This window comes from Phytophthora cinnamomi (assembly GCF_018691715.1).
Source record: "Phytophthora cinnamomi strain GKB4 chromosome Unknown Contig55, whole genome shotgun sequence".
Lineage (NCBI taxonomy): Eukaryota > Oomycota > Peronosporomycetes > Peronosporales > Peronosporaceae > Phytophthora > Phytophthora cinnamomi.
In genome coordinates, this window is record NW_027150988.1 from 575,682 (window position 1) to 602,485 (window position 26,804).

At 51.9% G+C, this 26,804-nt stretch overlaps 1 protein-coding gene across 1 annotated transcript; it reads right to left on the minus strand.

Annotated features, from left to right (window-relative positions):
* Positions 1-753: 753 nt before the first annotated feature.
* IUM83_12829 (uncharacterized protein) lies at positions 754-26,769 on the minus strand (the record flags this gene model as incomplete). Its single annotated transcript, XM_067937474.1, has 6 exons — positions 754-760; positions 912-935; positions 1,004-1,194; positions 25,446-25,737; positions 25,957-26,625; positions 26,690-26,769. The coding sequence occupies 6 exons, from the start codon at positions 26,767-26,769 to the stop codon at positions 754-756; spliced, it is 1,263 nt and encodes a 420-aa protein (XP_067788192.1).
* Positions 26,770-26,804: the final 35 nt, after the last annotated feature.

Here is a 26,804-nt window from a genome sequence, read left to right on the forward strand (position 1 = left end):
GCCAGCGAGGAAAAGGGGGTGCCTTCAACATGTCTGATTCAAACGTGGACAATCAGCAGCCAAGATAAATCAGTCAGCAGGCTTTGCCGGATAGGAGATACAAAAACTAACGCACAAATATTGCAGTTGGGTAAACTCTTTTACCCACTCTGGCATCGATGTAGTATGGGTGTATGTTAAGGACCTGTAGGAGCAATACACAAACGGAAATGACGGGTCATGAGTAGTTGGTGGTGGTTACGTACTTTCCAATGTTGGCGACGTACAAGTGGGCCATCTTAGTGCAGCGTCGAAGTTCGTCAGGAAATGTCGGAAGGAGTCGATTGACCAACTGGATTGTTTGCAAGTCGCCCAATGCAGCAAGATGTGCGAGCTTCTCACTGACGTTTCTCGGGTTCATCCACTCGTTGTAAGTTTTTGGGGCGATATCACCATCGATGAATGTGAGGCACGGGCATTGAGTCAGTGATCCACTGCCCCACACTGTCCACCGATGAGCCTTCACTACGCATTCGGGGTGAGGACTACAAGCTGCAGCTGATGTCCGAATGCTCTCCTCAACAAATATGATAAGAATCAATATGAAAGCAGTCAAAGCGCCAGTAGCAGCGCGGTGGTGTTTAGGATACACGCCAGGAAAGAAATAATCTGGGTATTGAAGTCGACTAGCCACGCCATAAAGCCGAAAACAGAAAACAAGGTTGACGCCCACACGTGCGAAGATGTCCATTACTGATGCAACTCGCAGTAGCCTCAAGCTCTGATGAATGATGTCCATTTGGACGGGGTTAGCAACTAAGCTTGCAGACTGCTCAAATGCCCCAATTGGGAAGACTTGGAGGTTTATTGCCAATCTCCGATAGTCAAATTTGAAGGTCGAAAGACAGTAGCTGAGTACAATCATCGGATACCCAGCTGCGATGAGGAAGTCAAAACTGTAGCACAAATTAGACCCAGGATCAGCTCAGAGCTATTAAACAATAATAACTCATGGGATACGCACAAAATGTCGACTAGTGTCTCGGTCAGGCCGACGTTACTGGAAGAGCTGTTCATCATGACAATGCAGGACAGAGCGTTCGCAACGACAATTGTCATAAATATCGCGGCTAGTTGCACAGGTGGTCCCGCTTCAAGAATTGTAAGCAGCAAAAGTGATTCAACCATTAGGTCGCCAACTTTCAGGCACACGTTCTATGACACAGAAACAATCACTGTCAACCAACAAATCTCGAGAGTTCTGTTGGTTTCTCGACGTACCAGCCGTGTTCGTCTCGGACTCTCGGTTTCTACAAAAGACACAACCAATTTTGCAGTAGAAGACGTGATTCTACTGCGTCGCTTATCGCCTGCAGCTCTCGTAACAGTATTTTTAATCATGGTATCAAAAGATCGGCGAGTTGGCACCTTTCGATTTGCGCGAGTTAGAAGCCGGATAATAGTTGTAGAATAACCAAGCACAACGGCGCCAAACCCGAGCACTGCAGGCCATAGCAAGTGTGGTGGTGTGTCTACCAGAAGCCAAAACGTGCCTTCCTCAAAGTGTTCAGTGCGCATGACGTGGTTGATTGTTCTGTTGGGGGCAATAGTCAATAGAACAAGCCAGATATTCCACAGCAAGCAAGTGCACGCCAATAGTCCAAGGCCTGAGCGAATCCACCAATGTTGCTGTCTACTCTTGCTTACAGACTGACGTCTGCTCGGAACGTCACTCGACTTGCTCAATGGGTGGACCTGCGTCCGAAAGTTCGTGGCAGAGGCTGACATCGATGGAACTTGTTCAAGCTTGGGACCAGAGAGATCACCACCGCCTTCACCTTCAGCAACACTTGAAAAGGTCTGGATATCGGTTCCGGTATCCTGTACATGTAGGGCCGATATTGCACGTAGAGACGGCATGCTCAGTGTTTGTAGTGGCGGGCTATAGGACCAAGCCTTGTCCACGAGCACTGGGCCGCACAGAACGTGAGGCCAAGCTGGTATAGGTGTTTAGAGGACGAGGAACCTTCTAATGCTGTAGGAGATACATTGTAGCAAGATCAGTTAGTTTACATTCTACTTCGTAGGAGAGAAGCAATAGAAGAAGGTTTACCTGGAAGCGCCAGCTTCCCTCACGTGTGTTCAAGACCGGAACCCACTACAAAGATATCTTTAGTTGCAAAGGTTGCGACTGAACACGAAAACAAGAACAATGGCTTCGACCCAAGTGAATGAAGCGCAGAACGCTCGTCATGCTGACGAGCAAACCGGAAACGGGGGTATGGTGGCTTCGGCCAGGATGACGACCGTGCCTCGCGTGCCCCAGCCCATCTTTGCCATCGTAAATCCGCCACTGATCACCGATGTGTCGCGGGAGGCGCTGTTAGAGTGGGTGAAATTGCGAAAGGAGTACGTGGCTGTCATCGAGGCAAGGTGCAAGGCGGCCAATGAAGAAGTAACGGCTGTCTTGCGTTCGGTGCGTGATTCCTTCGACACGAACCTGCTCGAGACAATGTGTGAGACGCGTTGGGATGTGGACCTGGAGCATGTGAACGATGCGTTTCTCATGGCGAAGATCACGGAGATCACAGCCAGCTTCAAAAACAGGGAACTACCAGACATGGACGACCTGTTTAATGATGAATTGAAGCTCGACCTAACCATCTCTGATGTGGAAGCTCGGGTTACGGCCTATTTTCACCTCGCTAACGAGATCATTAAGCGCAATGGTGTGAGTGACCTTTTCCTTGGTGAAGATGGGACTAAGCGCAAGTGTAAAGTGTTGGTCAAGTTCCTGCCAGGACCACTAAAGAAGAAGGTGAAGAATGAACTAGAGTACCGCAGCGGCGAAGCAAAGATTGTTGTGCGCAAGCTGTACTCAGTTGTGAGCAACTTAGCGTTGGAACTGGAAAAGGAGACCCGAGCCGTGAAGAAAGTGAAGGCCAAGGAAGCCAAGCTCGGCAAAGCCTTCGCGAAAGGTGGATCAGTAAAAGCTTTTGGCAAAAAGCCTGTGGTGGCGGTTGGTGTTGCCGCTGGTGTCAAGAGAAGTGCTGGGGCTGCACCGAAGAACGGGGACCAGCGTAAATTCGCCCGTCCGCCCCATCCTAAGAAGTGCTTTAATTGTGAAGGAGAACATGAGTACATTAACTGTCCGACAGCGACCGAAGCTGATAAAGCGGCGATCAGAGACAAACGCCGTGCCGAATACAAAGCTCGGCTGCAATTCGGATACCAGCAACGGAAACAGAGCTAGACTTTGCAGGATTCGCGAGTGCTTCCCGCCTGAAGGGGGTACAGTATTACTGGAGGAAGTTTTGGTTGTCCCGCTTTGTACAGATAGTGGAGCGACGCAGACCAGCATGAGTGAGCGTGTGTTTCGACAGTTGAAAGATGTGTGTCCGGATATTGAGTGTGTGGAATTGGAGAAGCCTCTCCCGTGCATTACGGTGGGTGGAGAGGTGGAAGTGAGGCGAGCAGTGAATGTACACGTCACGCTGAGGACGGCTGCAGGTCCTGTCTCTATTAGTTCGCCGGTGCAATGCTTGATAGTGCCAGGTGACCTAGAGGAGTTCCTCCTGGGAAAGGAGATGCTGGCTGCTTTAGGCATCGACGTGGACAGAGAGCTCGAGATGCTGGCTCTACTGAGTCATGAAGAGGACAGTGATGAATTTGATGAACCGGACGTGAGTCCAAGAGCAGAAGTAAGTGATGAACTGTTGGAGTTGGTAAATGCACTGGTGGAAAAAGCAAGGGGTCGAGGTTTTCCTGCCGACTACCTGGAAGAACTGCGTAGAATCTCCACGCGCTTTGACCTGTTCAGATCGAAGCTGGGTAGGGACCCTCCAGCACGGGTTCCACCAATGCGAATCCGACTGAAGCCAGGCGCGAAGCCCTACAAGTGCAAGGCAAGGAAGTATCCTCCCGAGGTCAGACGCTTCATGGAGGAGTTCAACCAACAACTTGAAGAGCTTGGGTGGATCTACGAAAATCCTAACAGTAGGTGGGCTTGCCCAGCCTTACCTGTGAGGAAGCCTAGCGCCGATGGCTACCGCCAGACCGCAGACTACAAGCCGGTCAACATCCAAGTCGAGGGCATTGTGGGGGTGATGCCAAATCCGCAGGTTGACTTGGAGCTGGTTAAAGACTGTGAATTTTTCGGGTTGTTTGATTTTATTAAAGGGTACTGGCAAATTGCGCTGGATGAAGCGTGTCAGGAAATCTTGTCGTACATGACCGATCGTAAGATCTACACACCAAGACGTGTACCGCAGGGCTGCTGCGACGCTGCACTATTCTTTCAGGCCACTGTGGAGAAGTGCTTGCAGGAGCTGTTGCATAAGCACCTCTTGGTGTGGATAGACGATCTGATGCTCTACGCTAAGGACGTGCAGACCTATTTGGTGAAGCTAGAAAGACTGTTTGAGCTCTTAGATTTCTTTGGCTTCAAGTTGAGCGTCACCAAATCGAGTCTGTACGAACCGCAAGTAAAGTGGTGTGGGAAAATTATCTCGGGTAGAGGTGTGAGTCATGACCCCGAACGCATCAAGGCGCTCACCACGCTGCCCTGCCCGACCAACGCTGGCGAGCTGCAGCAATTTCTATGCGCAGCGAATTGGATGCGTGAGAGCGTGATTGACTTCGCCAGGGTGGCAAAACCACTACAAGAAAAACTGGATGAAGCTCTCGCGACTGCGACGAGACGCACGAAGCGAGTAGCATCAGGCATTGCACTAGACTTGGGAGGCAGTGGTCGACAGGCGTTTGACGAGCTCAAGGGCAAGCTGCAGAACGCGGCCACCTTGGCATTCCCAGAGCCACACGCCGTGATGTGCCTCATCACCGACGCGTCCGACGTCGGTTATGGTTTGATTGTGACACAAGTACGATCGTGGCAGGCCAAAAAGCCGGTTGCAGAACAACAGCACGAGCTACTAGTGTGCGTCAGCGGCACATTTACTGGTTCGAAACGCAACTGGAGCGTGATTGAAAAAGAAGCGTACCCGATTATTTGTGCGTGTGATCAACTGAGTCATTTGCTTCTTCGCCCACAAGGATTTAGGTTGTTTTGCGATCATCGCAACCTAATTTACGTGTTCGCGCCTGGCAAGGAAGTGAAAAAGCATATCAGAGCCAAGTTACTCAGGTGGGCGATGAAGCTCATGGAATATCGGTACCACATCGAGCATATTGAAGGATCGAGTAACGTATGGGCTGACATGATATCCAGGTGGGCTGGAAACCACAGTGATACTGTTGCGCTGCGCGCAATGGTGCTACGCAAGCGGGGGTGTCGGGAGGAAGATAGGACCCAGCGTACTGAGCGCAAGCGCCGGCGAGGGGAGGAAGATAGGACCCCGAAGGCCCGAGGCAAGCGTCGAAGAGGGGAGGCAGACAGGACCCCGTCGACTCGGCGTGGGCGCTACGCACTCAGTGACGAGACGAGCACCGCTAAAAAGATGGCCATCCGACCATTCGATGACCCGGATGGCCTACACTGGATGAAATCGTTTCAGCCCAGGAACGATATGTGCATACGGTAGCTAGCAAATTCTTGGTCAGAGGTGATTCTGGTCAGGGCTGGTACCACAACAAGAGACTGTGGATCCCGAGCCAATGCAACAACCTGCTTCAAAGACTCATGGTGATTGCTCATTGCGGTGCGCAAGGTCACCGCGGCCGCGCTGCTATGATGAAACACTTTCAACGTCACTTTCATGTGGACTATTTACGCTGGAAGGTGGACAGATTCCTGGCTGCCTGCCTACTGTGCCACCATGTTAACGGTGGGAAGGTGGTACAACGTCCATGGAGTGAAACGTTTCGCTGTCATGAGCGTAATAGAGCACTGCATTGGGATTTTCTTACAGTAGGTGAATCGTTTGGCGACGACAAGTATCTACTAGTATTGAAGGATCATGCAACACACTACTGTGAACTTGTGCCGTGTGCTACGCCGTCTAGTGCGGTTGCAGTGGCTGCGATATTAGATTGGCATCGAAGATTTGGTATCCCGCCAATTTGGATCAGCGATCAAGGTACCCATTTTAAAAATGAGGTACTCGCGGAAGTTTGTAAGCGGCTCAAATGTGAGCAGAAATTTACGGTGGCCTACAGCCCATGGATCAATGGTAGCATTGAGCGTGTCAACCGTGACGTGATCCAAGTTCTCCGAGTGATGTGTCTGGAGTACAAAAAGGACATCCGAGACTGGACAATGTTTGTTCCGCTACTGAGAGCAAGCATCAACCACACACCTGTACCTTCGCTGGGCAACAAGGCACCTGTAGAGTTGTTCTGTGCACTACCACTGCCATCCCCGCTCGAGTTCTGCGTCAACTTGGAGCAGAGAGAGGTGTTGGAGTTGACTGAACAGCCCGAATTGATAGAGCAAAAGCTGCAAGCGCTACGTGCTAGTGTCCAAACTATGCACAAGGCGGTCGACGAAGAACGAGATCGGCAAACGCAGCGCAACAAAAAAGGCCAACGAGGTGCGAAAAAGGCCAACTTAAGTGTGGGGGACTACGTGCTGCGGTCTCGTGTTGACCAAAAGCACCAGGACAAACTGCTAGTCACGTGGGTTGGCCCCTACCAGATTGTGAGAGCCGATACGCACTCCTTTGTGGTCAGACACTTGGTTACGGGAGCCGAGATGAATGTGCATGGTTCTAGATTGAAGTACTATGCAGACAAGGACTTCGAAGTAACAGAAGAAGTTCGAGAACACGTAGCATCCCAAGGAATTGTCCTGGCTGTGTCTGAGTTGAAGGAGCACCGCTGGTGTCCAAGGAAAAAAGGACTACGAGGTTTTAGTGGCTTGGAAAGGGTTGGAGGCGATCGAGGACTCATGGGAGACTGTACGGTCCTTATTTAAGGATATCCCAGTCTTGCTGCGAGAGTATGTGTCCCGTGCGGCAGACACAGGGTTGACAAAGTACATTGAAAGGGCATCAAGATTTGCATCAAGTTGAAGTTGCAGAGTGATTAACCGGAGTGATGATCACGGCAACGTTTACATTCGGAAAACATTCGTGCAACATTATGTCTTGGCCCGACGACACAAGTCAAGCCAGATGTGGCCAAGGCTTGACGGGGCGGTGTAGTGGCGGGCTATAGGACCAAGCCTTGTCCACGAGCACTGGGCCGCACAGAACGTGAGGCCAAGCTGGTATAGGTGTTTAGAGGACGAGGAACCTTCTAATGCTGTAGGAGATACATTGTAGCAAGATCAGTTAGTTTACATTCTACTTCGTAGGAGAGAAGCAATAGAAGAAGGTTTACCTGGAAGCGCCAGCTTCCCTCACGTGTGTTCAAGACCGGAACCCACTACAGTGTTGTGAGTCTACTGCTGGCTGTTGAAGAAATGGGCCTAAAGAGCAGTGTCCTAAAATATACAGCGTATTGTTAGATCTGATGGAACAACCGGGGTCCCACGAAGCCTATTGTAGCTTCCTCCACGGGTGGCTGCAACGAAAAACAAGAACGGGAAGCAAATGGTTTATCTTATTGGAATGACTGCGTCGAAGTGTGTTTTCATCTTACATCAGCAGTGGCTGGGCAGCTTCGCGCCCCAGGCGCTGGACAGTCTCCAACAGCAACTCGAAGTTGTTGTAAACCGCAACTTCACGCAGGTAGGAAACTCACGTAGTAGCAAGAAGGATTATAACTTCAGCAGGCAGCAACGACTGCCAGTGGGGCATGCGTATATTTCTCAACTGAGCTTCTCACTCGTACTAAGCACATCTACAGCCGTACTCCTAAGTTTCATGTAGTGGACAACCTCATTAGGACAATTCCACCACTGGGAACACCTCCGGCACTCTCACTGCCATCACGGGACGAACAACCCACCTTGCAATATGCACACATCAAATGCACTTAGCAATTGACAGTGGCAATCAGTATATAATCGCATCAGCCGCACCTATTGGTTGTCACGTTGGCGCTTGGTCCTCCCCAACCATTTTCTCCAGCATTAGCCTCCATACTGAGCTTTGTGCATTTGCATCTCATGACTCGCAGTCATTTCCAATCGTGTCGTTATAAACAGCGCCACACGCTTATGGTATTGCAGAAATGTCATATGAGAGCACAGCGTCTCTGCTGTCTGCAGTCACCATGTGGATCAGCCTCCCTGCTGCCACTTGCTCGTGAATTTCTTTTGATCATTCAAAGCACCCTCTCAATTCTTTGATCATTCAGAGCACCCTCTCAAATGGTTTGCCGGTGCTCAGTCGGTGTCACACACAGCCTACTAAATTTTTCTTGTCTGAACTGTGCTTTGCACTTTCACTATAGTTTCTACTTGCTACGCAATGAAAGCTGCCCAACATACCACGCTGTGTTACTGTGTAGTCATGTCAACCAACTCCTCGAGCCCGTAGACCTTCACCAGGACTAAATCCCTTCAGTCGGTGCCATGCACCGCCCACTGACTTTTTTTGTCACTCATTGACACATTGCAATGCAGTCGGTGTCATACACCGCACACTGCTTGCTGCAGTTGGCTGTGAAACCATCTACTGCATTTCTTCATTTTCATAACTTTCAAGTTAAGCCCTTCGTTGGCATCATCACACAGCTGGTGTCACAAACACTTTGCAGCTTTTATCATCACAGTCACACGTGCATGACAATTGTTGCCACCAACAACTGCAGCTGGTGTCATACACCACCCACTGCCTTCTCAATATTCAAGGCGTGCCTTGCCTGCAGCACCTGCAGTCGGTTTTGAACACCGCTGCTTCTCGTTGAAAACGCCTTGACTGAACAACATCGGAGATGCCACTCCTGACTCAACCTCTTATAGCGGTAGTTAGCTCTTGCACGGCCCCACCACATCGACATTATCTCATCCTTGCTCATCATCATCACCGCCACGCGGTGTGTCCATTTTCACTCTCCACTTGTAGCCACTCCAAGGCATTTGTTGTAACGGGGTTACACGCACAAGTGGCTACAAACCACTTGTGATTTTAACAGATAAAATATCTGTTAAAAGTTTAGATACTTCATCACCTTGGTGTAAGTCACACCAATGGATACATTGAAGTGGGCCACCACAATGAGTGGTCCACACCTACCCAAAGATCCTATTGGTAGAAAGCAGCATTTTTCTACCAATTAGAGACGTGCATATTGGCGGGGCTCTGACAGCCTGCCGCTGTCAACCCCTTTCATAGATGATAAACAGTTTTAGCAGATGTAGGAGGAAGATCAATTTACAAACAATACAGTTCTCATTTACCTAATCTAAGTCACTTGGAATCCTTTCTTACTTAACTTATATTTGTGTATTCAAATATAATTAACCTAAGTAATTACTAAGTACTTACGCTTCCTCATACACGTAGCGCAACGTGTAAGCTAAAGTAGTGAGTCAAGTTAGACCCACTACATATTATGTGATGGTTGACCGTTTGCATCCTCTTCGATTGGTGTGCTTCATCATCTTAGGTAAATTTACTGTCTTATGCGTGAGTAAAGCGAATTCTGTGAGCTGCATCTAGCAGACCTACGAAGGGCCTGTAAAATGTATAATTGCCACAGCTTCACACGCTAGCTCTAGTTACTTGGGCGTATAAAACTTGTTTTTGCTCATGCATCGCGGCTTGGTAAATGTTGCAATAATAATGTCCGATACATTGTGGAAAACTTACTTATCCACCGTGGTAGTAACAAAGCATGCCGATATGCCCAACGTCGTCATAACGTGATATACCTCGCAGTACATTAACGTGTTATCGGTTTTGCACCTCTATTTTCTTTAGACATAAGCGTAGCAATTCTGGTTGAGCTGTGCGAGTCAACTACCCACTGTCACGTGCTCTGTTAGAAGACGACGTGGATGAGTCTACACTTGTGCGATAGTTGGAAAAATGAAGACTGATTAATGTTTAGAGTGGCTGCGAGCCTACAGCTGGAGCTACTATAAAATGTAGAGTAGTAAAAGTGAAAACCAACGCAGACCTGCGATCGAGCAGATCAGCGCCGAGGAAAAGCTCGTAACCTCCGAAGCCGTTGGCTCAGGAGTTGCGACGGCGCCTTGTCAATCCACGGGATTGTGCCCGTGACACTTCCTCCTTCAGAAGCGCCGTAGCTCGCGTAGGCGGCAATTTGTCCACATAATGACGAACTAATGCCAACACCTGGAGCAAGTTGCAAAGAGGTTCCCTGGATGGCTTGGTCGACGAGTTCAGCCACTGATCCTTGAATTCGCGAACGCCATGGTGAGTTCGATGGCGCAGAATGTAGTGGGTCTAACTTGACTCACTACTTTAGCTTACACGTTGCGCAACGTGTATGAGGAAGCGTAAGTACTTAGTAATTACTTAGGTTATTATATTTGAATACACAAATATAAGTTAACTTAGACAAGACTCCAAGTAGCTAGTTTAAGGTAAAATGAGAACTGTATTGCTTGTAAATTGATCTTCCTCTAAAATCTGTTAAAAACTGTTTATCATCTATGAAAGGGTTGGCAGCGGCTGGCTGTCAGAGCCCCGCTAATATGCATGTCTCTGATTGGTAGAAAGATGCTGCTTTCTACCAATAGGATCTTTGGGTATGTGTGGACCACTCACTGTGGTGGTCCACTTCAATGTATCCATCGGTGTGTCTTACACCAATGTGAGGAAGTATCCAAAACGTTTAACAGATAACCTATCTGTTAAATTCACAAGTGGCTTGCAGCCACTTGTACGTGTAACCCCGTTACACCATCCCCCCCTTAAGGTTAGACGCGCGGGGTCCCCGCACGTCAATCTTTTGGAATTGACCATTCGTCAATTCTCCGCGTTTGGAGAAGAAACCCGCGCTCATTCAACGATGAGCGCGCCTCAGAAGAAGTCCGCAAAGTCGGTGGGGAGTCATCTCTCCATCGACGACTACTTCAAACGCCAGAAGGCGAAGTACGGCGACGTCGTCGACTTCGACGACGACGATGAAGACATGGAGGGCGAGGAGGACTCGCCCTCAAAGCGTAAAGACTCAGTGTCGAGCGAATCGCTCGACCCTCACGCCAAGAACGTTCGCCCGCGTGAAGGGGGACGAATCGGACGCTTCGAGTTCGAAGCGTTCGCGTACTGAGAGTGATACCCCACTCGCTTCAGCTGGGGCTCTCAGTACTCCGCGCTGCTGCTGCAGCGCGTGATGTTAAAGCTCAAGGCTCTCCGCGCGCTGCGCCTGCAGCGCGCGATCCATGGATGGCGTCCGCGTCCGAGATCGCGGACCGGTTTGGGAACTCGGTACCTCCGAATGAGGTGCCGCTGTACGTATGCAGCGCCATCAAAGATGACGCTGTGGCTGCCGAGCTGCACTTTGATGCGGAAACGCATCAAAGGCGTGATTACTACATCGGACTCTTTCATGAGCTCCGATGGTTTCAAAGCAAGAAGACCTCTTCTCGCAGCAAAGTGCCCGAATGGCAGGCACTTTGTCAAAGTTGGAACGCCTTTGTTGAGAACTTCAACAAGAGGCCGAGTGCTTACCGTGATCGGATTAAGCAAGCGCGTGATCGCTTCGAGACGTACTCGAAGCGTGGAAAGCTGGAGCAACTTCATGTTGCTGCTGAGGAGGCAAATGTGCCGTGCGCTGTGCCCGAGGGCTTTCAGTGCACGAAGTGCTTTCCAGGCGCGGTCCGCTTGAGCGACCGCGACTTGAACGGGTACACGTCGTTCCGTGTGCCCGAGAGTCTCAAAGAGCTCCGTGCTAAGTTCTTAGCACGTGAGGGTTCGGGCGCTAGCGATGACCGCAGCGCTCGCACTACTTCCGCTGCGCCAGCGCGTACTGCTCCTCGTACGCCATCACCATTTCCGGTACGTCCTCCAGCAAGACGTTCCGCGGCTCCCATGTATCTCGATGGGGAGGAAATCCTCTCCAACGAATACGAAAACGAGCCCCTTGGGGGTTCGTTTTCGGGATACTATGGTCAACAATCCGCTCAACAATTCAGCGGGTTGAGCCGCGGGCGTCACGGATCGGCGGTGGCGGGGGTGGGAACACGCCCCGGGTATGATCAGCCCCGGGCTGATCAGTATGCGCCTCTCCACGACCGGGTGACCGTCGTGGAGCGTCTGCAGGGCGCTGAGTTCGCCGCCCTGAAACAGGAGCTGGTGAACCAGAAGGCCCAAGTCGCGGCGGTCTCGCAGACCGCCTCGAATATCCAGGTCGAGTTGGGGACCCAGATGAAGGGGTTGCTCCAGCGCGTCCGCGCGCTGGAGGAGAGGTTGCTCGTCGCCGAGGCCAAGTCCTCCGCTTCTGCCTCGGCTCCTGCCGAGGCTTCGGGTCAGCCGAGTTAGATGGCTCGTGCTGCAGGTATGGCTTCAGCCGTCCGACGTAAAAGGTCGGATGGAGGCGCATGCTAGACGGTATGTCTAGCGTGTATGCGTTGCCGTGCCGTGCCAACACAGTGAACGGCCCGATGAAGCGCGGAGCAAGCTTGCTTGCTCCGAAATCTGAAACTGCATGTCTAGGCAGGTTTTGTGTAGCTAACAAAACTAATGAACCAACTTTAAATTCATTTGTGTTGCCTCTGCCCGCATTGTCTGCGTTCAGCTTCTGTTGATCAACAGAAGCTGCTATTGTGTCTTGGACAAACCGAATTACGGCTTGCCTTTTGGTGATGAAACTGATTGCATCCGGGCTGAAGTCATTCAGCTCGCTCTCCGCTAGAGGCCCGGCCTCTGCGTGGTTCTTTGCGGTGTCTGCGCCCTGCGCAGACCCGTGGTCGTTGGCCATGTTGTTGGGGGAGTCTGCGCCATGCGCAGACTCATGTGGTTTGTCCATTGTTGCAGCTGACACTGTGCAAGTGTCAGCGGTTTTCTGCGGCTGCTGTATTGCAGTCGTAGATCCTCCCCCACTTAAAGTGGGAGCCATCACTCCGAGTAAACTCGGTAGACGTGGATGCCGCATGGCATTCACATAGAACGGTGTATGCCCGGTCGAGGCATGCACTGAGTTATTGATGGCAAACTCTGCCATCGATAAGCACTCGCTCCAGTATTGGAACGAGTGAGCGTAGCTCTTCAACATATCGACGAGCACGCGATTCACGCGCTCGGTTTGACCGTCCGTCTGCGGATGATCCGCAGTCAACATGGAAAGCTGGCTCCCAAGAAGTGTAAACACTTCTTGCCACAGGTGCGCTGTGAAGCGCGGGTCTCTGTCCGACACGATGTCGGACGGCATGCCATGGTGTTTGAACACCATGTCGACGAGCAGACGGGCCGTCTGCTTCGCGGTCACCTCTGCTGGCACCGCAGCAAGATGTACCATCTTGCTGAAACGGTCTACAAAGACCACAACACCGGTGTTCCCTCCGCTATCCGGGGGAAGACCAAAGATGAAGTCCAAAGACATGGACTTCCAACACTCCGACGGAGTCGGTAGTGATTGCAGTGGAGCCTGAGCGAATGGCGCAGGCTTTACGCGTTGGCATACCTCGCAAGCACGGATGTACTTGCGCACCCACTTATACTGGTGGTGCCAGTAGAAGTCGCCCGTGAGAAGGACGTATGTCTTCTCACGTCCGAGATGTCCCGCAGTCGGGGCATCGTGATACTCATACATGATCCTGAGTCGCAGGTCATGGTCATTTGGCACGACAACGCGATCCGTGTTGTCGTCGACTGCATTGTAAAGCAGTAGTCCGTCGTGCACACGAAAGCGGTGTGCACGCGCTCGAAGGTGCTTGGGCAGCTTCTGACGGGACTTGTCAGAAGGCGCTGTGCCATAGGCCAGCAAGAGCTTCGCGTCCGCGTCGTGCGCGTACGCGGCCTTCACATCATCCAACAGAGATGATGTGGGTTTGCTCGATCGCATGACGTCAATGGCATTGACGTCAACAGCTTCTGCATAGTCCGGCCGACGTGATAACGCGTCGGCCACCACGTTCAATCTTCCGGGTTTGTATTCGACCCGGAAGTTATACTCCGCAAAGAATGAGAGCCATCTCGCCATTCTTTGTGAAATGTGGCGACTTCACTGCGGTGCGCAGTGAAGCATGGTCGGTGTAGACCACAAATGGTCTACTCCCAAGCAAATACACTCGGAACTTTGCGAGTGCATACTTCATGGCAAGGAGTTCCTTGTCATGCACCGGATAGTTGCGCTCAGCTGGCTTCAGCTGACGCGATTGGTAGTAGACGACACGATCACGGCCCTCGTGATCGTGCTGCATCAACGCGCATCCGATCGCGAAATCGGATGCGCACACACTACGTGAAATGGGCGATCTTGGTCAGCCACTGCCAAGACCGGCGCCTCAGTCAAGCCCCGCTTGACTGCATCGAATGCCTTTTGGCAATCGGGTGTCCAATTCCACACAGCTTCTTTCTTAAGAAGCTGTGACAGCGGGCGGATCTTGCCCGCATAGTCCTCCACGTACTTGCACAAGTACGTGGCCAAGGAACTGCCTCAGTTCCTTGACACTTGAAGGCGTTGGCCATTCATTGATCACTCTGACCTTTTCCGGGTCAGGGCGAACACCATTCTTCCCTACGAGACACCCGAGGACGGGTATCTCGCTCGCCCCGAAGATGCACTTCTTCAGGTTCGCGTAGAGCTTATGCTTTCGCATAAGCTCAAGTAGCTTCCGGAGATGCACCCTGTGCATCTCAATGTCGGCCTTTTCGTCCACAGCCCGGCTGTGGATGAATACATCATCGAAGTAGCTCGGTGCGAAGTCGCGCACCGAGCGCAACAAGTGCGTCACGCACCTGTTGAAAGTCGCAGGGGCGTTCTTAAGCCCTTGTGGCATTACTAGCCATTCCCAGAGAATGCCACTTGGCGTGCTCACTGCCGTGATAGGGATATCCCTCTCACGCATTAGGATCTGATAGAATCCATCTCGCAAGTCGAGAGCACTGTAAACGGTGCTCCCTGCCATCGAATCGATGATAACATCTTTTCGCGGTATCGGCGTCTGCGCCGGTACCGTCGCATCGTTCAGCTTGTTGTAGGCATGAACGATGCGCCACCCGCCCTGTGGCTTCTTGACACAGAACGTCGGAGCATTGTGCGGGGACTTTGATTCCCGCACTTGTCCTGCTTTACGACGGCTTTCAAAGAAGTCGTCGATCGCTTTCACTTGCTCTCGCGGCAGTGGCCACTGCCGCGTGACACAGTACTTCGTGCCCGGCACGAGATCAATCTCGTGCTGAATGCCCTTATCCTGCGGAAGCTCCGCAGGAATGTCTTCCGGGAGTACGTCTTTGTACTCCCTCAACAATTCGTAATAGGGACTCGACTTCAGCGAGTCCCAACCTTGTTCCTCGAAGCGCTCTCGCTTCGTCTTCGCACTGAGAGTGTCTTCACTCTCAGTGGTACTTCCCATGAAGAGCTGCCTCAGCTCTTCGCTCTCGCTCTCCGTTCTTTCGCTGTCCGAAAGAACGCAGACTTGCTCGATGCGTCCATCGTGCAAGTCGCGCGTGAAGCGCTTCCAGCTCATGGCTGGAAGCGAAGTCAACTCCGACGCCATCGTCGGAGGACTAGCGAGTCCCATCTCACGATACTGGAATCCAGTATCGGTGCGCGTCAAGACACTTAGCGTCTTGACATTCGGCGTCACCGCCGCAGTCTGCCCAGCAGACAGCTCTTGTTGCGTCTCGGTCCCGGACCGAGACTTGCGCAGCGTTTTCCGCTTGCGCCGTCTTCTTGTTGTGCGGAGCCCGGCTCCGCACAGTTGTTTTTCTGGTCCAGGCCCGGCCGTGGACAGTTGTTCGCCGGCGCGCGGTATCAAGCCCGGCTTGACCGCATTTTCCGTCGTGCAGCCCGGCTGCACGGTAACGTGTCCCTTCGCCGGCAGACCCTGTCTGCGGGCGCGCGATATCAAGCCCGGCTTGATCGCATGGCGCTTCGTCGTGCAGCCCGGCTGCACGACAGCATGCAAATTGCGTCAGTGCGGTACGTTTGCAACCGCCCGCACTGTTTGCAGCGTCAACTCCCGGAGTTGACACGCCTTCGTCACCTCGACGCCATTCATTGGCGGAGCCCCGCATGACCGAGGGTGCGTCGACTCCCGGAGCCGACGCGTCGTCGTCGACCTGACCGCTTCGGGTCAGGGACTGTCCCTTATACGCTTGAACGTGGGTGTTGGTTCCCGGAACCAACACATCTTTTTCTTCCGACGTCAGCAGCATTGCCGACGTTGGCCTCACTTGTGCGCGCCCTCGCGCACTTCTTGGGCACTCCGGGACAGCAGCATCAAGCGCTGTCTCGACTGGTGAGCCGCGCGCACCTGCTGGTGCGCGCGCTGCGGTAACAGGGCCATCGCTCTCTGTTCCGCTGTCGCGTCCGAAGCGCACGAGCGTGCGCTTCTTCCAGTCTATCACCGGATCAGGCCGTGCAAGCCACGGCATGCCCATAACAACGTCGAACTTATCGTCCAGGTCAAGGACGATAAAGCGTTCGACAAACATTCGTTGTTTGTACGAGAAGCGCACGTTCACGACGCGCTTCTCGGTCTTTACGATGGCACCTGTTGCCAGTCGTACCTCCAGAAGACTTCGAGGTACATTTACTTCCTCGAAGTCAAGTCTCGACAGGCTTCGTAGTCGAACAAAGTTGTTCGACGCGCCTGAATCTACCAAAGCTCGAAGAGAGTCACTCGCTCTCTTCGAGTAAACCTTCAAGATGACTAGGTTCGGCCTGTCATCTTGTTTCTTGCAGTGAGAGCTGGTCTCACTGGGGGCTGCAGTCCTCAGTGTCGCGTGCCCGATGTCGGCACGCGCGACTGCATTACCAGTAGGGCGCCCCGCGCCTACTGGATGTTCGCGTTTTTTGTTGGTCCGCGGCGATGTCTAACATCGCCACGACGGCCACCTCCAGGGGGCATGGGAGCTGTGCACTCCCGTGCAAAGTGACCGATCCTTCCGCAACGGAAGCATCGCACGTTACCTCCCTGCTGCTGGTAACCAGCAGTTGTTGCATTCGAGAGGTCCATTGGTTCCGGACCTCCCGTCCTCGCTACCGGGCGCGGTTGCGGCCTCGGCACGTTCACATGCAGTTTAGCCTGCCGCAGGCTAAACTCTTCTTGCATGGCAAGAGTGATCGCAGCTTCGAGAGTACTCGGGTACTCTCGGAAGAGATAGGTCTTCACAGGCCCATCTCTAAGCCCCTTCATGAACGTGACGACCTTGGTCGCCTCGTCAATCGGGTTAGTCACGATATTTGATACCAAATATCGTGCGCGCTGCGCGTAAGCATGGACGTCATGCTTACCCTGCTGAAGGTCGAGGAACTCCGCCCTCGACCGGAACTCGTTTGCGGGGGCTCAAACGCTTGTTTGAGCTCCTCTTTGAACACTTCGTACGTGCTGAAGCACGTAGGATCGGAGAGTCGGCGTCCATACGCCCAACTCCTTGCGCGTCCGCCAAGGCAGGACATGGCAAACGCGACCTTCGACAGCGGGTCGACGATGCGTCGAGCCGCTATGGCTGTGTCGAGTTCGACAAGCCATCGGAGGAGAGGCTCGCCCTCTCTTCCCACGTAATTGCTTACGCTCAACTTTAATGGTTGAGCACGCGGTGTCGTCCCTGACGACGCCGTCACTGAGGAAGCAGCGTCACGCTGCTCCTTCATGATGAATCCCAGAGCAACACCATGTTGCTCCGTCGGCGATAGCGTACGCAGCATTGTAGCTATCGCCGCTTCTCCAATGACTGTTGACAGTCGTTGGAGGGCCTCCCACTCTGGGTCAGACAGGTGGGGGCAGTCAGCGCGTGCAACATGCGTTGCAGGCGTGTTGGAGCTCTCCATGGGCACCTCCGTGCTCATGTGGTTCTCGGCTCCGCGTTCGTACACCGCGTACGAACGTCAAGCAGTCGGTCGTTGGACGGACTACAAAGTGCTACCAGGTGTAGTGGGTCTAACTTGACTCACTACTTTAGCTTACACGTTGCGCAACGTGTATGAGGAAGCGTAAGTACTTAGTAATTACTTACGTTAATTATATTTCAATACACAAATATAAGTTAAGTAAGATAGGACTCCTAGTGACTTAGATTAGGTAAAATGAGAACTGTATTGTTTGTAAATTGATCTTCCTCTAAAATCTGCTAAAAACTGTTTATCATCTATGAAAGGGTTGGCAGCGGCTGGCTGTCAGAGCCCCGCTAATATGCATGTCTCTGATTGGTAGAAAGATGCTGCTTTCTACCAATAGGATCTTTTGGGTATGTGTGGACCACTCACTGTGGTGGTCCACTTCAATGTATCCATTGGTGTGTCTTACACCAATGTGAGGAAGTATCCAAAACGTTTAACAGATAACCTATCTGTTAAATTCACAAGTGGCTTGTAGTCACTTGTGCGTGTAACCCCGTTACACAGAATGTCGGCGACAAGATGTCCCTCAGACCCGTCCGCGACGAGAACTGGTTGGACGCGAGTCTCGCGGTGGGGATCGCGGTCGCGATGATACGGCCGTAGACGGGAGATGTGATAATCGGGGTGAAGTCGCAAACCCGGAGGTAGTTCTAGCGTGTATGTGTCAGGCCCCGCGATACTAAGTATCCGATAGGGTCCAATATAGCGCGTAGCGAGTTTTCGCTTGCCGTCCGTGCCCATGTGACTGACGTTGAGATTTCGGGTATCAAGTAGTACACTGTCACCAACCGCGAAGTTGACGACTGGCCTATTACGGTCATAGGGGTCATGCCAGCAAAATTGTGTTGCCGCCATGGCATCTTGGGCTTCAGCTAGAATTGCTTGTTGGTGTAGCACGAACGTGGACGCTCGGGTCGACTGAGACCCAGGAACAGAGCAATCCGCAACGGAGCGCGTCTGGTACCCGAGGTCCGCCATAAAAGGCGACATACCAATCGAAGAATGCACCCGCGAGTTGTAGGCGAATTCGGCGAGCGGGAGGAGCTGGTCCCAATTGTCTTGGTGTGGGTTTACGAAGTGTCGTAAATATTCACTGACAAACTTGACCGTCACCTCAGATTGCCCATCCGTTGAGGGCTTGAACGCAGTACTTAGGTGCAGATGAGTACCTTGGAGCTCCATGATGGAGCGCCACAGAGCTGCCGTAAATTTTGAGTCTCGATCGGAGACGATTGAGCGTGGTAGCCCATGAAAACGCTGGTAAAAAGAGCAAAATAACTGAGCAGTCGAGGCCGCCGTTGCGGTCGCATGCGTAGCTAGGAAATGCGCTCTCTTGGTCAGGCGATCCACAATAACGAGTGCCGCATCGTGGCCGTTAGTGGTGGTGGGAAGCGGTGTCAGGAAGTCCATGCTGATGTCCAGCCACCTATTTTCCGGAATTTCAAGGGGATGCAAGAGCCCCGCAGCTTTCCCACGCACAGCTTTGTTCCGTTGGCAAAGCTCGCACGATGAAACGTAATGGTCAACCGTAGTAGCCATGCCCTTCCAGTAGAATTTCTCAAGGACGTGCAGCAAAGTCTTGGCTTGCCCTGGGTGGCCGCGAGTTGGGACGTCATGTTCCTCAAAAAGAATACATTTGCGGAGGCCTGGGACGTCGGGAATACACAGCCTTCGAGCTGACGTCGGCCTTAACTGGAAATATAGCAAACCGTCGTCGAGGGTGAACCGCCGACAGCGGCGACTTGATGGTGCGTAATCGGCAAGAAGGTCGCGCATTATTGGGCCGAAATACTTGTCTGCAGCATAACCTCGGCGACATTCACGCTCAATATTCATGGCTTGTGCAGCCTGATGAAGTAATATTTCATCGGCGTCTGGTGACCCCTTAGCAGCCATAGAGTTGATTAAAGTCGAGAGGCTAATAGCTCGAGCAGTTCCGTCGTTCCAGTCCGCTCGTCTTGAGATCGCGTCAGCGACGATGTTCGTGTTGCCTGGCACCCATTTGAAAAGCGGCTGAAATAAAGAAAGTTCGTTTAGCCACCGTGCTAAACGCTGGGAGCAGGTTTGCTGCTGCAAGATGCTCTCGATCGTGTGATGATCCGTATTCAGGATGAAGGGTCGATCTAGCAGGTAATCCTTCCATATCCGCATCGCATGCAACGCCGCCAACAATTCTTTCTCGCGCGTTGGGTAAACTAGCTCCGGCTTCGTCAGCTTGCGTCCGCCATAAGCGATGACCTGCTCGCTTCCGTTGTCGCCCAGTTGGAAGAGGTAGCCGCCCACTGCAAAGTCTGATGCATCGACGTTAACGTGGAAGGGTTTTGAAAAGTTTGGATGGGCAAGGACGGGTGGTGAGGTCAGCTTGTCCTTGAGCGTCGAGAAGGCCTCAAGCTGCTTGGGGCTGAGTGTAATCGGGTCCTGAGGACGCTTGTTTCGAGTCAGTTCTGTTAATAGCGCCACTTGCTCAGCCAATCCATCACAAAATCGCATCACGTAGACACAGGTTCCGATGAACGCTTGCATGTCGCGCTTAGTTTTGGGCAGGGGCCAGTTGCGGATACTTTCGCACTTCATAGGATCCATTCGCACACCATCTCGCCCGATGTAGTCGCCAAGGCAAGGGATCTCGGGCTGGCAAAATACACATTTTTCAATCTTGATATAGAGGTTCTCTTGTGCACATCGCTCCAATATTTTGTCGTGAGCAGCAAGATGTTCTTCCATCGACTCGGTTTCGGTGAACACAAACAGATCGTCAAAGTAGGTTTGACAGAAACTGTTAAACTCCGAGAAAATCGCTTGGACTAGTCGGTTGAAACACGATGAACTGTTCGAGATACCCATCGGAGTGACGAGGTACTCGAACAGCCCGTCCGGGGTTGCGAAGGCCGTGTATGGGATGGAATTTTCGTTTAGTTTCACTTGATAAAAACCCCAGAGGAGGTCCATCGCGGAAAATATTTTTCCGCGGGCCATTGCGCGCAATATCTCGTCCTTGCGCGGGATCGGATTCGCCGGAACTTTGATTTTCGAGTTCAGACCTCGGAAGTCGTGTACAATCCTCCACTCACCGGAACTTTTGCGCACGCAAAATGTGGGCGCACAGTAGGGTGAAGATGATGGTCTAATGATTCCTGCTTGTAGCATCTCGCGAACCCACGCTTGAATTGCCGCCCTCTGCTCCGGAGAGAGCGGGAATTGTTTTCGGTGAACAGGTGTGGCATCTGCAACTTCGATTGTGGCGTCCATTCCTTCGTGTCGGGTAGGAGGAACGTTAGGCAGTGTGGAACGAAACACTCGATCGCGGTACTTGCTGATGACAGGATAAGCGGATGAGTTCTTCAGAGCACACCACGCGTCGTCAGCTTTCGATCTCGCTGTCTCAGACGCAATAAAAAGACAAAACTCGTTGTCGTTCTCATCTAGTAGCTTGGCAATATCACGACTCTGAACAATTCGATTTCGGCCCTGCGTACCATCGTGGCCGTGCTGAAAGTAAAATTGTAGGAGTGCAAGATCCTCTCTGACAGGAGAATGGTATCGAATTTGCGAGGAGCACTGTCCAGCGATGCGACGAGCTTTCTTCCGTGGCGCGCATGGCTTAAATGGCAACGACTGCACCACATGGCTACTGTCCGGTTGTAATTACTCGCTTGGACCAATCGATTAAGGGATTGACCTCGACCAACCAAGGCATACCCAGTAATACATCTTGAGATTCAGGCACCTTTAGGACGAACGCCGTGAAATTATAGCGAGAAAATCCTGGAAGCTGTACGGACAGTGTGCATGTGCGTCGGGCGACGAATGAGACGCGGCCTGCTCCGAGTTTTAACTTCAGGTTATGCTCCTTGACTTCAAGGTTGAGTTTCTTTGCCAGCGCGGGTGTGATAGCGTTGAAGGATGCTCCTGAATCGATAAAAGCGGAGACAGTGGTGTCGTTCACGGATACCGACTGCTCCAAGTAACCATAAAGAGATTTTTTTCTGACGACTCAGCACTGCGTCATCGCGCTCATAGGCGAAAGCGTGCTGAGTCGCAGAGGCTGGCTGTGGTGCTACCGTATGGTCTTCGGTAGTGCAGCCTCTCTCGGCGGGGCGCCAGCCCGCCGAGATGCCTAGTTTTTTGCGCCAGTGCCCTTCCTCGGGCAGTCTGGCGACTTGTGGCCCTTTACGCCGCAGGTGAAGCACGTTACTTCGGGACTTCCTGCGATAGGACTCTGGCTCGCTGGCGGTGTTGGCCGGGGATGTGGGGGCCCTCCTGCACTGGGCCCACGTCCTTGCTGCTGGCGACCACCCTGGCGGCCTATCGTGTTGGCGCCTGGCAATCCGGCCGAAGCGCGAGTACGACTTGGCTTTCGGGCATCTTCGAATCGCTGCGCGTGCTCAATAGTGTCTTGAAGGCTCGTCGGGATATTCTGGTGTATGTATGAGCTTGTGTCCGCCCGGATATTTTGTTGATAAAACCAACGTTTGATCACGTCGGGAATCTCGACGGAGGCTTGCGACAACAGGAGCATGAATTTCGACGTATACTCCTGCTGCGTCCCCGTCACTTGCAATTCATACATCTTCGTGAGCAGCTTGTACTCAAAATCACTGTCACGGAACCGAGCCCTAATATGTTCCTTGAATAAAGACCATGTCCGAGGTGCTTCGCCGACCGAGGCTTTAAATTCTCGGTACCACGACATTACGTCGGGACCAAGAAAGGGGACCACCATATTAACAAACCGCGAGTCGTTACTTTCTCGCTCGGTCGTGTAGGCAGCGAAGTGCTCTTCGATTTGAAAAATCCACAACTCCAAGTCCTCGTCCTGCTTACCGAGGAACTTGGGTGGGTTAGCTCGTTGCTTCTGCTGGTTTGCTCTCGACTGCTGTGCAAACATCTCGCTCTGAAAAGCTGCCTGCTGGACCATGAACTCCTGCATTTGCTGCTGGTTATTGAGAACCGTTTCCTGCATATTTTGTTGGCTCGCCAGCAAGGACTGCTGCTGCACCGACATCATCTGGAGCATCTGGGCCATCATCTGTTCCATTGAGGGGGTCGGAGGAGCCGAGTTGAATGTCGGTGGGTTGGCCTGGGCTTGTTCCCCGGCAGGGACCTGCTCACTCCTTGCTCCTTTGGTCGGTATGCTCTGCTCTTGGGAATCTTGCTCGACGCCTGTTGCTGAGTAGTCGTCGTTTCGAGGCGACCGTCGGGGTCGCATGTTGGGAGACTGATCTTCAGGGTATCGAGCGGTCTTCTTGCCCATCGAGGGAGTCGAGCGTAGTTATAGTCGGTTTCTTCAGAGTTTTCACTCAAATTTCGAAATTGTCACGTGCTCTGTTAGAAGACGACGTGGATGAGTCTACACTTGTGCGATAGTTGGAAAAATGAAGACTAATTGATGTTTAGAGTGGCTGCGAGCCTACAGCTGGAGCTACTATAAAATGTAGAGTAGTAAAAGTGAAAATCAACGCAGACCTGCGATCGAGCAGATCAGCGCCGAGGAAAAGCTCGTAACCTCCGAAGCCGTTGGCTCAGGAGTTGCGACGGCGTCTTGTCAATCCACGGGATTGTGCCCGTGACACCCACAATCAAACACTATTTTCTTCCCCCACATCTCCTCCCCCTTGCCATCCCCCTCCACCTCCAACGGCTTCTCGCCCTTCCCCACCCTCTCCTTTTAAAAAGAAATTTCTGCGGTGGTGTTGTGTGGTGCGACTGAGTACTGGTCGTGCCAAGCACGAGTCGTTGTAGAAATTATCGCTTTTTTGTCCACGGCGCCCAACTCGCCATTTCGCTCAAATCAACCGTCTTCATCTACGAGCAATGGAACCGTGCCCCGTCGTGTCTGTCACGAGCAAGTGGACTACATTTACTTCTGCTACAGAAGACCTGACAAGTACACGTGCGACAGCATCTGTTTGTTGGCTATCTTCGTACTACCATCGTGACTGTGAACATTAGTGTTAGTTGCCTTTGGTACACAGTCATGGCTGCCTAGTGGCAGCACAGACCAAGGAGAGGTGTCCGATCTAGTGACGAAATCGAGGGATGATGAGTCGTAACAGCAGCGGAGATCACGACCATAAGTATGAGTACATTAGTCGTGATCATAGCACTGCTATTCATGATTATTTGACTAATGTTCAATTGGCACTACTAATGACCTCAACATCAGTACTATAGTAGTAGTAGTAGTAGTAGTAGTAGTAGTAGTAGTAGAGATATTATGCCTACTAACAAAATGAACTCACTCACCTGGGAACGCACCCTGCTATCAAGCAGCTGCCATCGTTTAGCGGTCTCACAAGCCTCAAGTCACTCACACTAGCGCTGGTGTTTTCACTTGTTGAGTTACCGTCGTTCGAGAGCTTGCACAACCTGGAACACTTAGTCCTTGTCAGCCTCGTGACCATCGACAGCCTGCCAGATCTCTCGCCCCTAACAAAACTCACATCGATGGCAGTGGCTGATCGTGCCAGCTGGTGCTGCGACGGGTTTCTCGGTGACTGTAATCTGCACAGCCCGCACTGTATGGTGCATCCTCTCTGGGGCACACCTGCCGCCTCGTGTCTTCCGGCAAATCGAACGGACGATCGACCCACACCAGGAACTCTCACAGTTTTGAAAAAATATTCGCACAGCATTTGTGGCGGACTCATCCTACCAGGCACTGTGGAAGGTCCTCCTACTCCAGCTGGCATGGAGCAGTGCAACGGCACCTTGTATCGGCAGTGCGTGGTGCCAGGATTCCGGGAGGCCATGTGCTACAGCGCTCGATTCATGGGGATTGCGTGCTCTGTAAATCCGTATCCTATTGAGATGCGCCGTCGCCAGATCCAAGCTGGCGTTGGAGACCATTGCAACCCTGTCGATGAAGAGTGGCTCGGTTGCAAACGTCGATGACACTACTTGGCTTATATAAAATGAAACACCAGCGATTTTTCGAGTAAAACTATCAACTAACTTAGATTGTCATCAGTAAATGAAAAAAAAAATCTGATTTATTTGCAGCCAAGCCAGGCTTCGTAGTCAGGGTTGCATCGATCTCCAACACCTTTTTGAATCTGACGTCGTCGCATCTCGATAGCTAGTGAACTTGAGTCACAAGAAATAGCGGTAAATCTTGCGTTGTAGCACATGGCTTCCTCATATCCTGAGAGGTTACATCTTCGGTACAGAATTCCTCCACACGGAGTGATAGTTTCTGGCGTTGGCAAAGCTAGGTCGCCACTTTTCGTTTCAGGTGCCCGAGCCCCCGAGTTACCATTAGTTCCTGGTGGTGGTCCACCTGGGCCACCCTTCGTATTTGGTAGAAGACCACTGTTCGTATCTGGCGGAGGACCACCCCGACCATTATCCGACGGTGAGCCACCATTTGTATCTGGACCATCGCGTTTCTCCAAGAATGAAATGCCCAAACCACCGACTTTTGTAGTTTGTTCACCAGATTCCGTTTCTACGACGTGACAAACAGTAGTGTTGAACTTTTCAATGATTGCGAGCGTTGCGTTCGTTGCTAAGAGGTCAGGTCGATCCGACGGTAGACAAGTGGCAGCAGATATGCCGGAAAATGAATCGTCAGTGCAGAAGGAGTTGTTCAAGTTGCACTCACCCAGAAATCCGTTGCAACACCAGGTGCCGCGATCACTTACTATAAAGGACTCGAGCTTCTGCAGCGATTTCAAATCAGGAAGGGTGGTCAGAGTCGGCATTCCTGCCAGCTCGATTCGCTTGAGGTTGTACAGGCTGTCGAAAGTCGGCAGCTCGACCAGCGTATCAAGCAGTGCCAAGACCAGTGCCTTGAGGTTTTCGAGACCCACGAAGGATGGAAGTTGTTTCAGCTGAGGATGCGATCCTAGATGAATGAACGTGAGAGACGTCATGTCCGCGAACAAGTCGTCTGGAAGTTCAACCAACGAGCTGTTGGACGCGCCCTCGATGTAGCTGATAAAGGGAGCACAAAATTATTCTCAAAGAACCAAACATACTATCCAAGATAATGTGTTCCAATCGCGCAAGATACTGCATGTACGTACAAGTATTGGAGATTGGCGAATTCGCTGGCCCAATCCGGTATCCTTTGCGTGTATGTGTACATCAGCGACCTGCGTTTACAATGGATTAGGTTTAACATCATCGTTTTGCGCGTGGCTTTAAGCTTACATGTATTGCATCTCGCGACACCAGCGCAGGTTTTCAGGAAGAACAGGAAGGTATCGGTTCGTCAGCTTAATCGTTCTGAGATCCCCTGTAGAGGCCAACTGCACCACTTTAGCTGTAACATTCACGGGCGACATCCATTCTTCGTAACTCTTTGGTGCTATATCGACATCAATAAGCGTTCGGCATGGACACTGGATCAGCGATCCATCATCTACAGTTATCCACCTGTGGGCTTTCACAACACACTCCGGATGAGCCTGGCAGGCTATCGACGATGTACGAACACTCTCTTCCACGAATACAATCAGACCGGCCACAACCAAGAGCAAGAATGCGATAGACAAGCAATGTCGCTTTGGATATAGTCGAGTTGGTCTCTCCTCGGGGTTTCGAATGAGGCCCACCGTGTGGTATAGTCGAGAGGCGAACACGAGGTTAACTCCAACTCGACTGATTAGCAAGGGTGCTGAGGAAATCTGGAGGGACTTGAGCGACTTGTAGATTATGTCAGTCTGCGTCGGGTTTGCAATTACACTCACTTCTCGCTCGAATGCTCCCAACGGGAAAACTTCCATGTTGATAGTTAACTTCGCGTGATCGAGGCTGAAGCTGGAGAAGCAGTAGATTACCGTGAGCATCGGATACGCTACGGCAAAAAGAAAATCAAACCTGAGGTCATAAAGCAATTAATTAGTTGGGAACAGGAGACATATAACCGCGTGTGCAAGCGTACACAATGTCGATGATGACTTCGGTCAACCCGGTGTAGCTGTCAGGAAGAATCATCATCAAAGCGCAGGAAAACGCGTTCATCGTGACAATTGCTGTAAATGTAACAACCAGTTCAA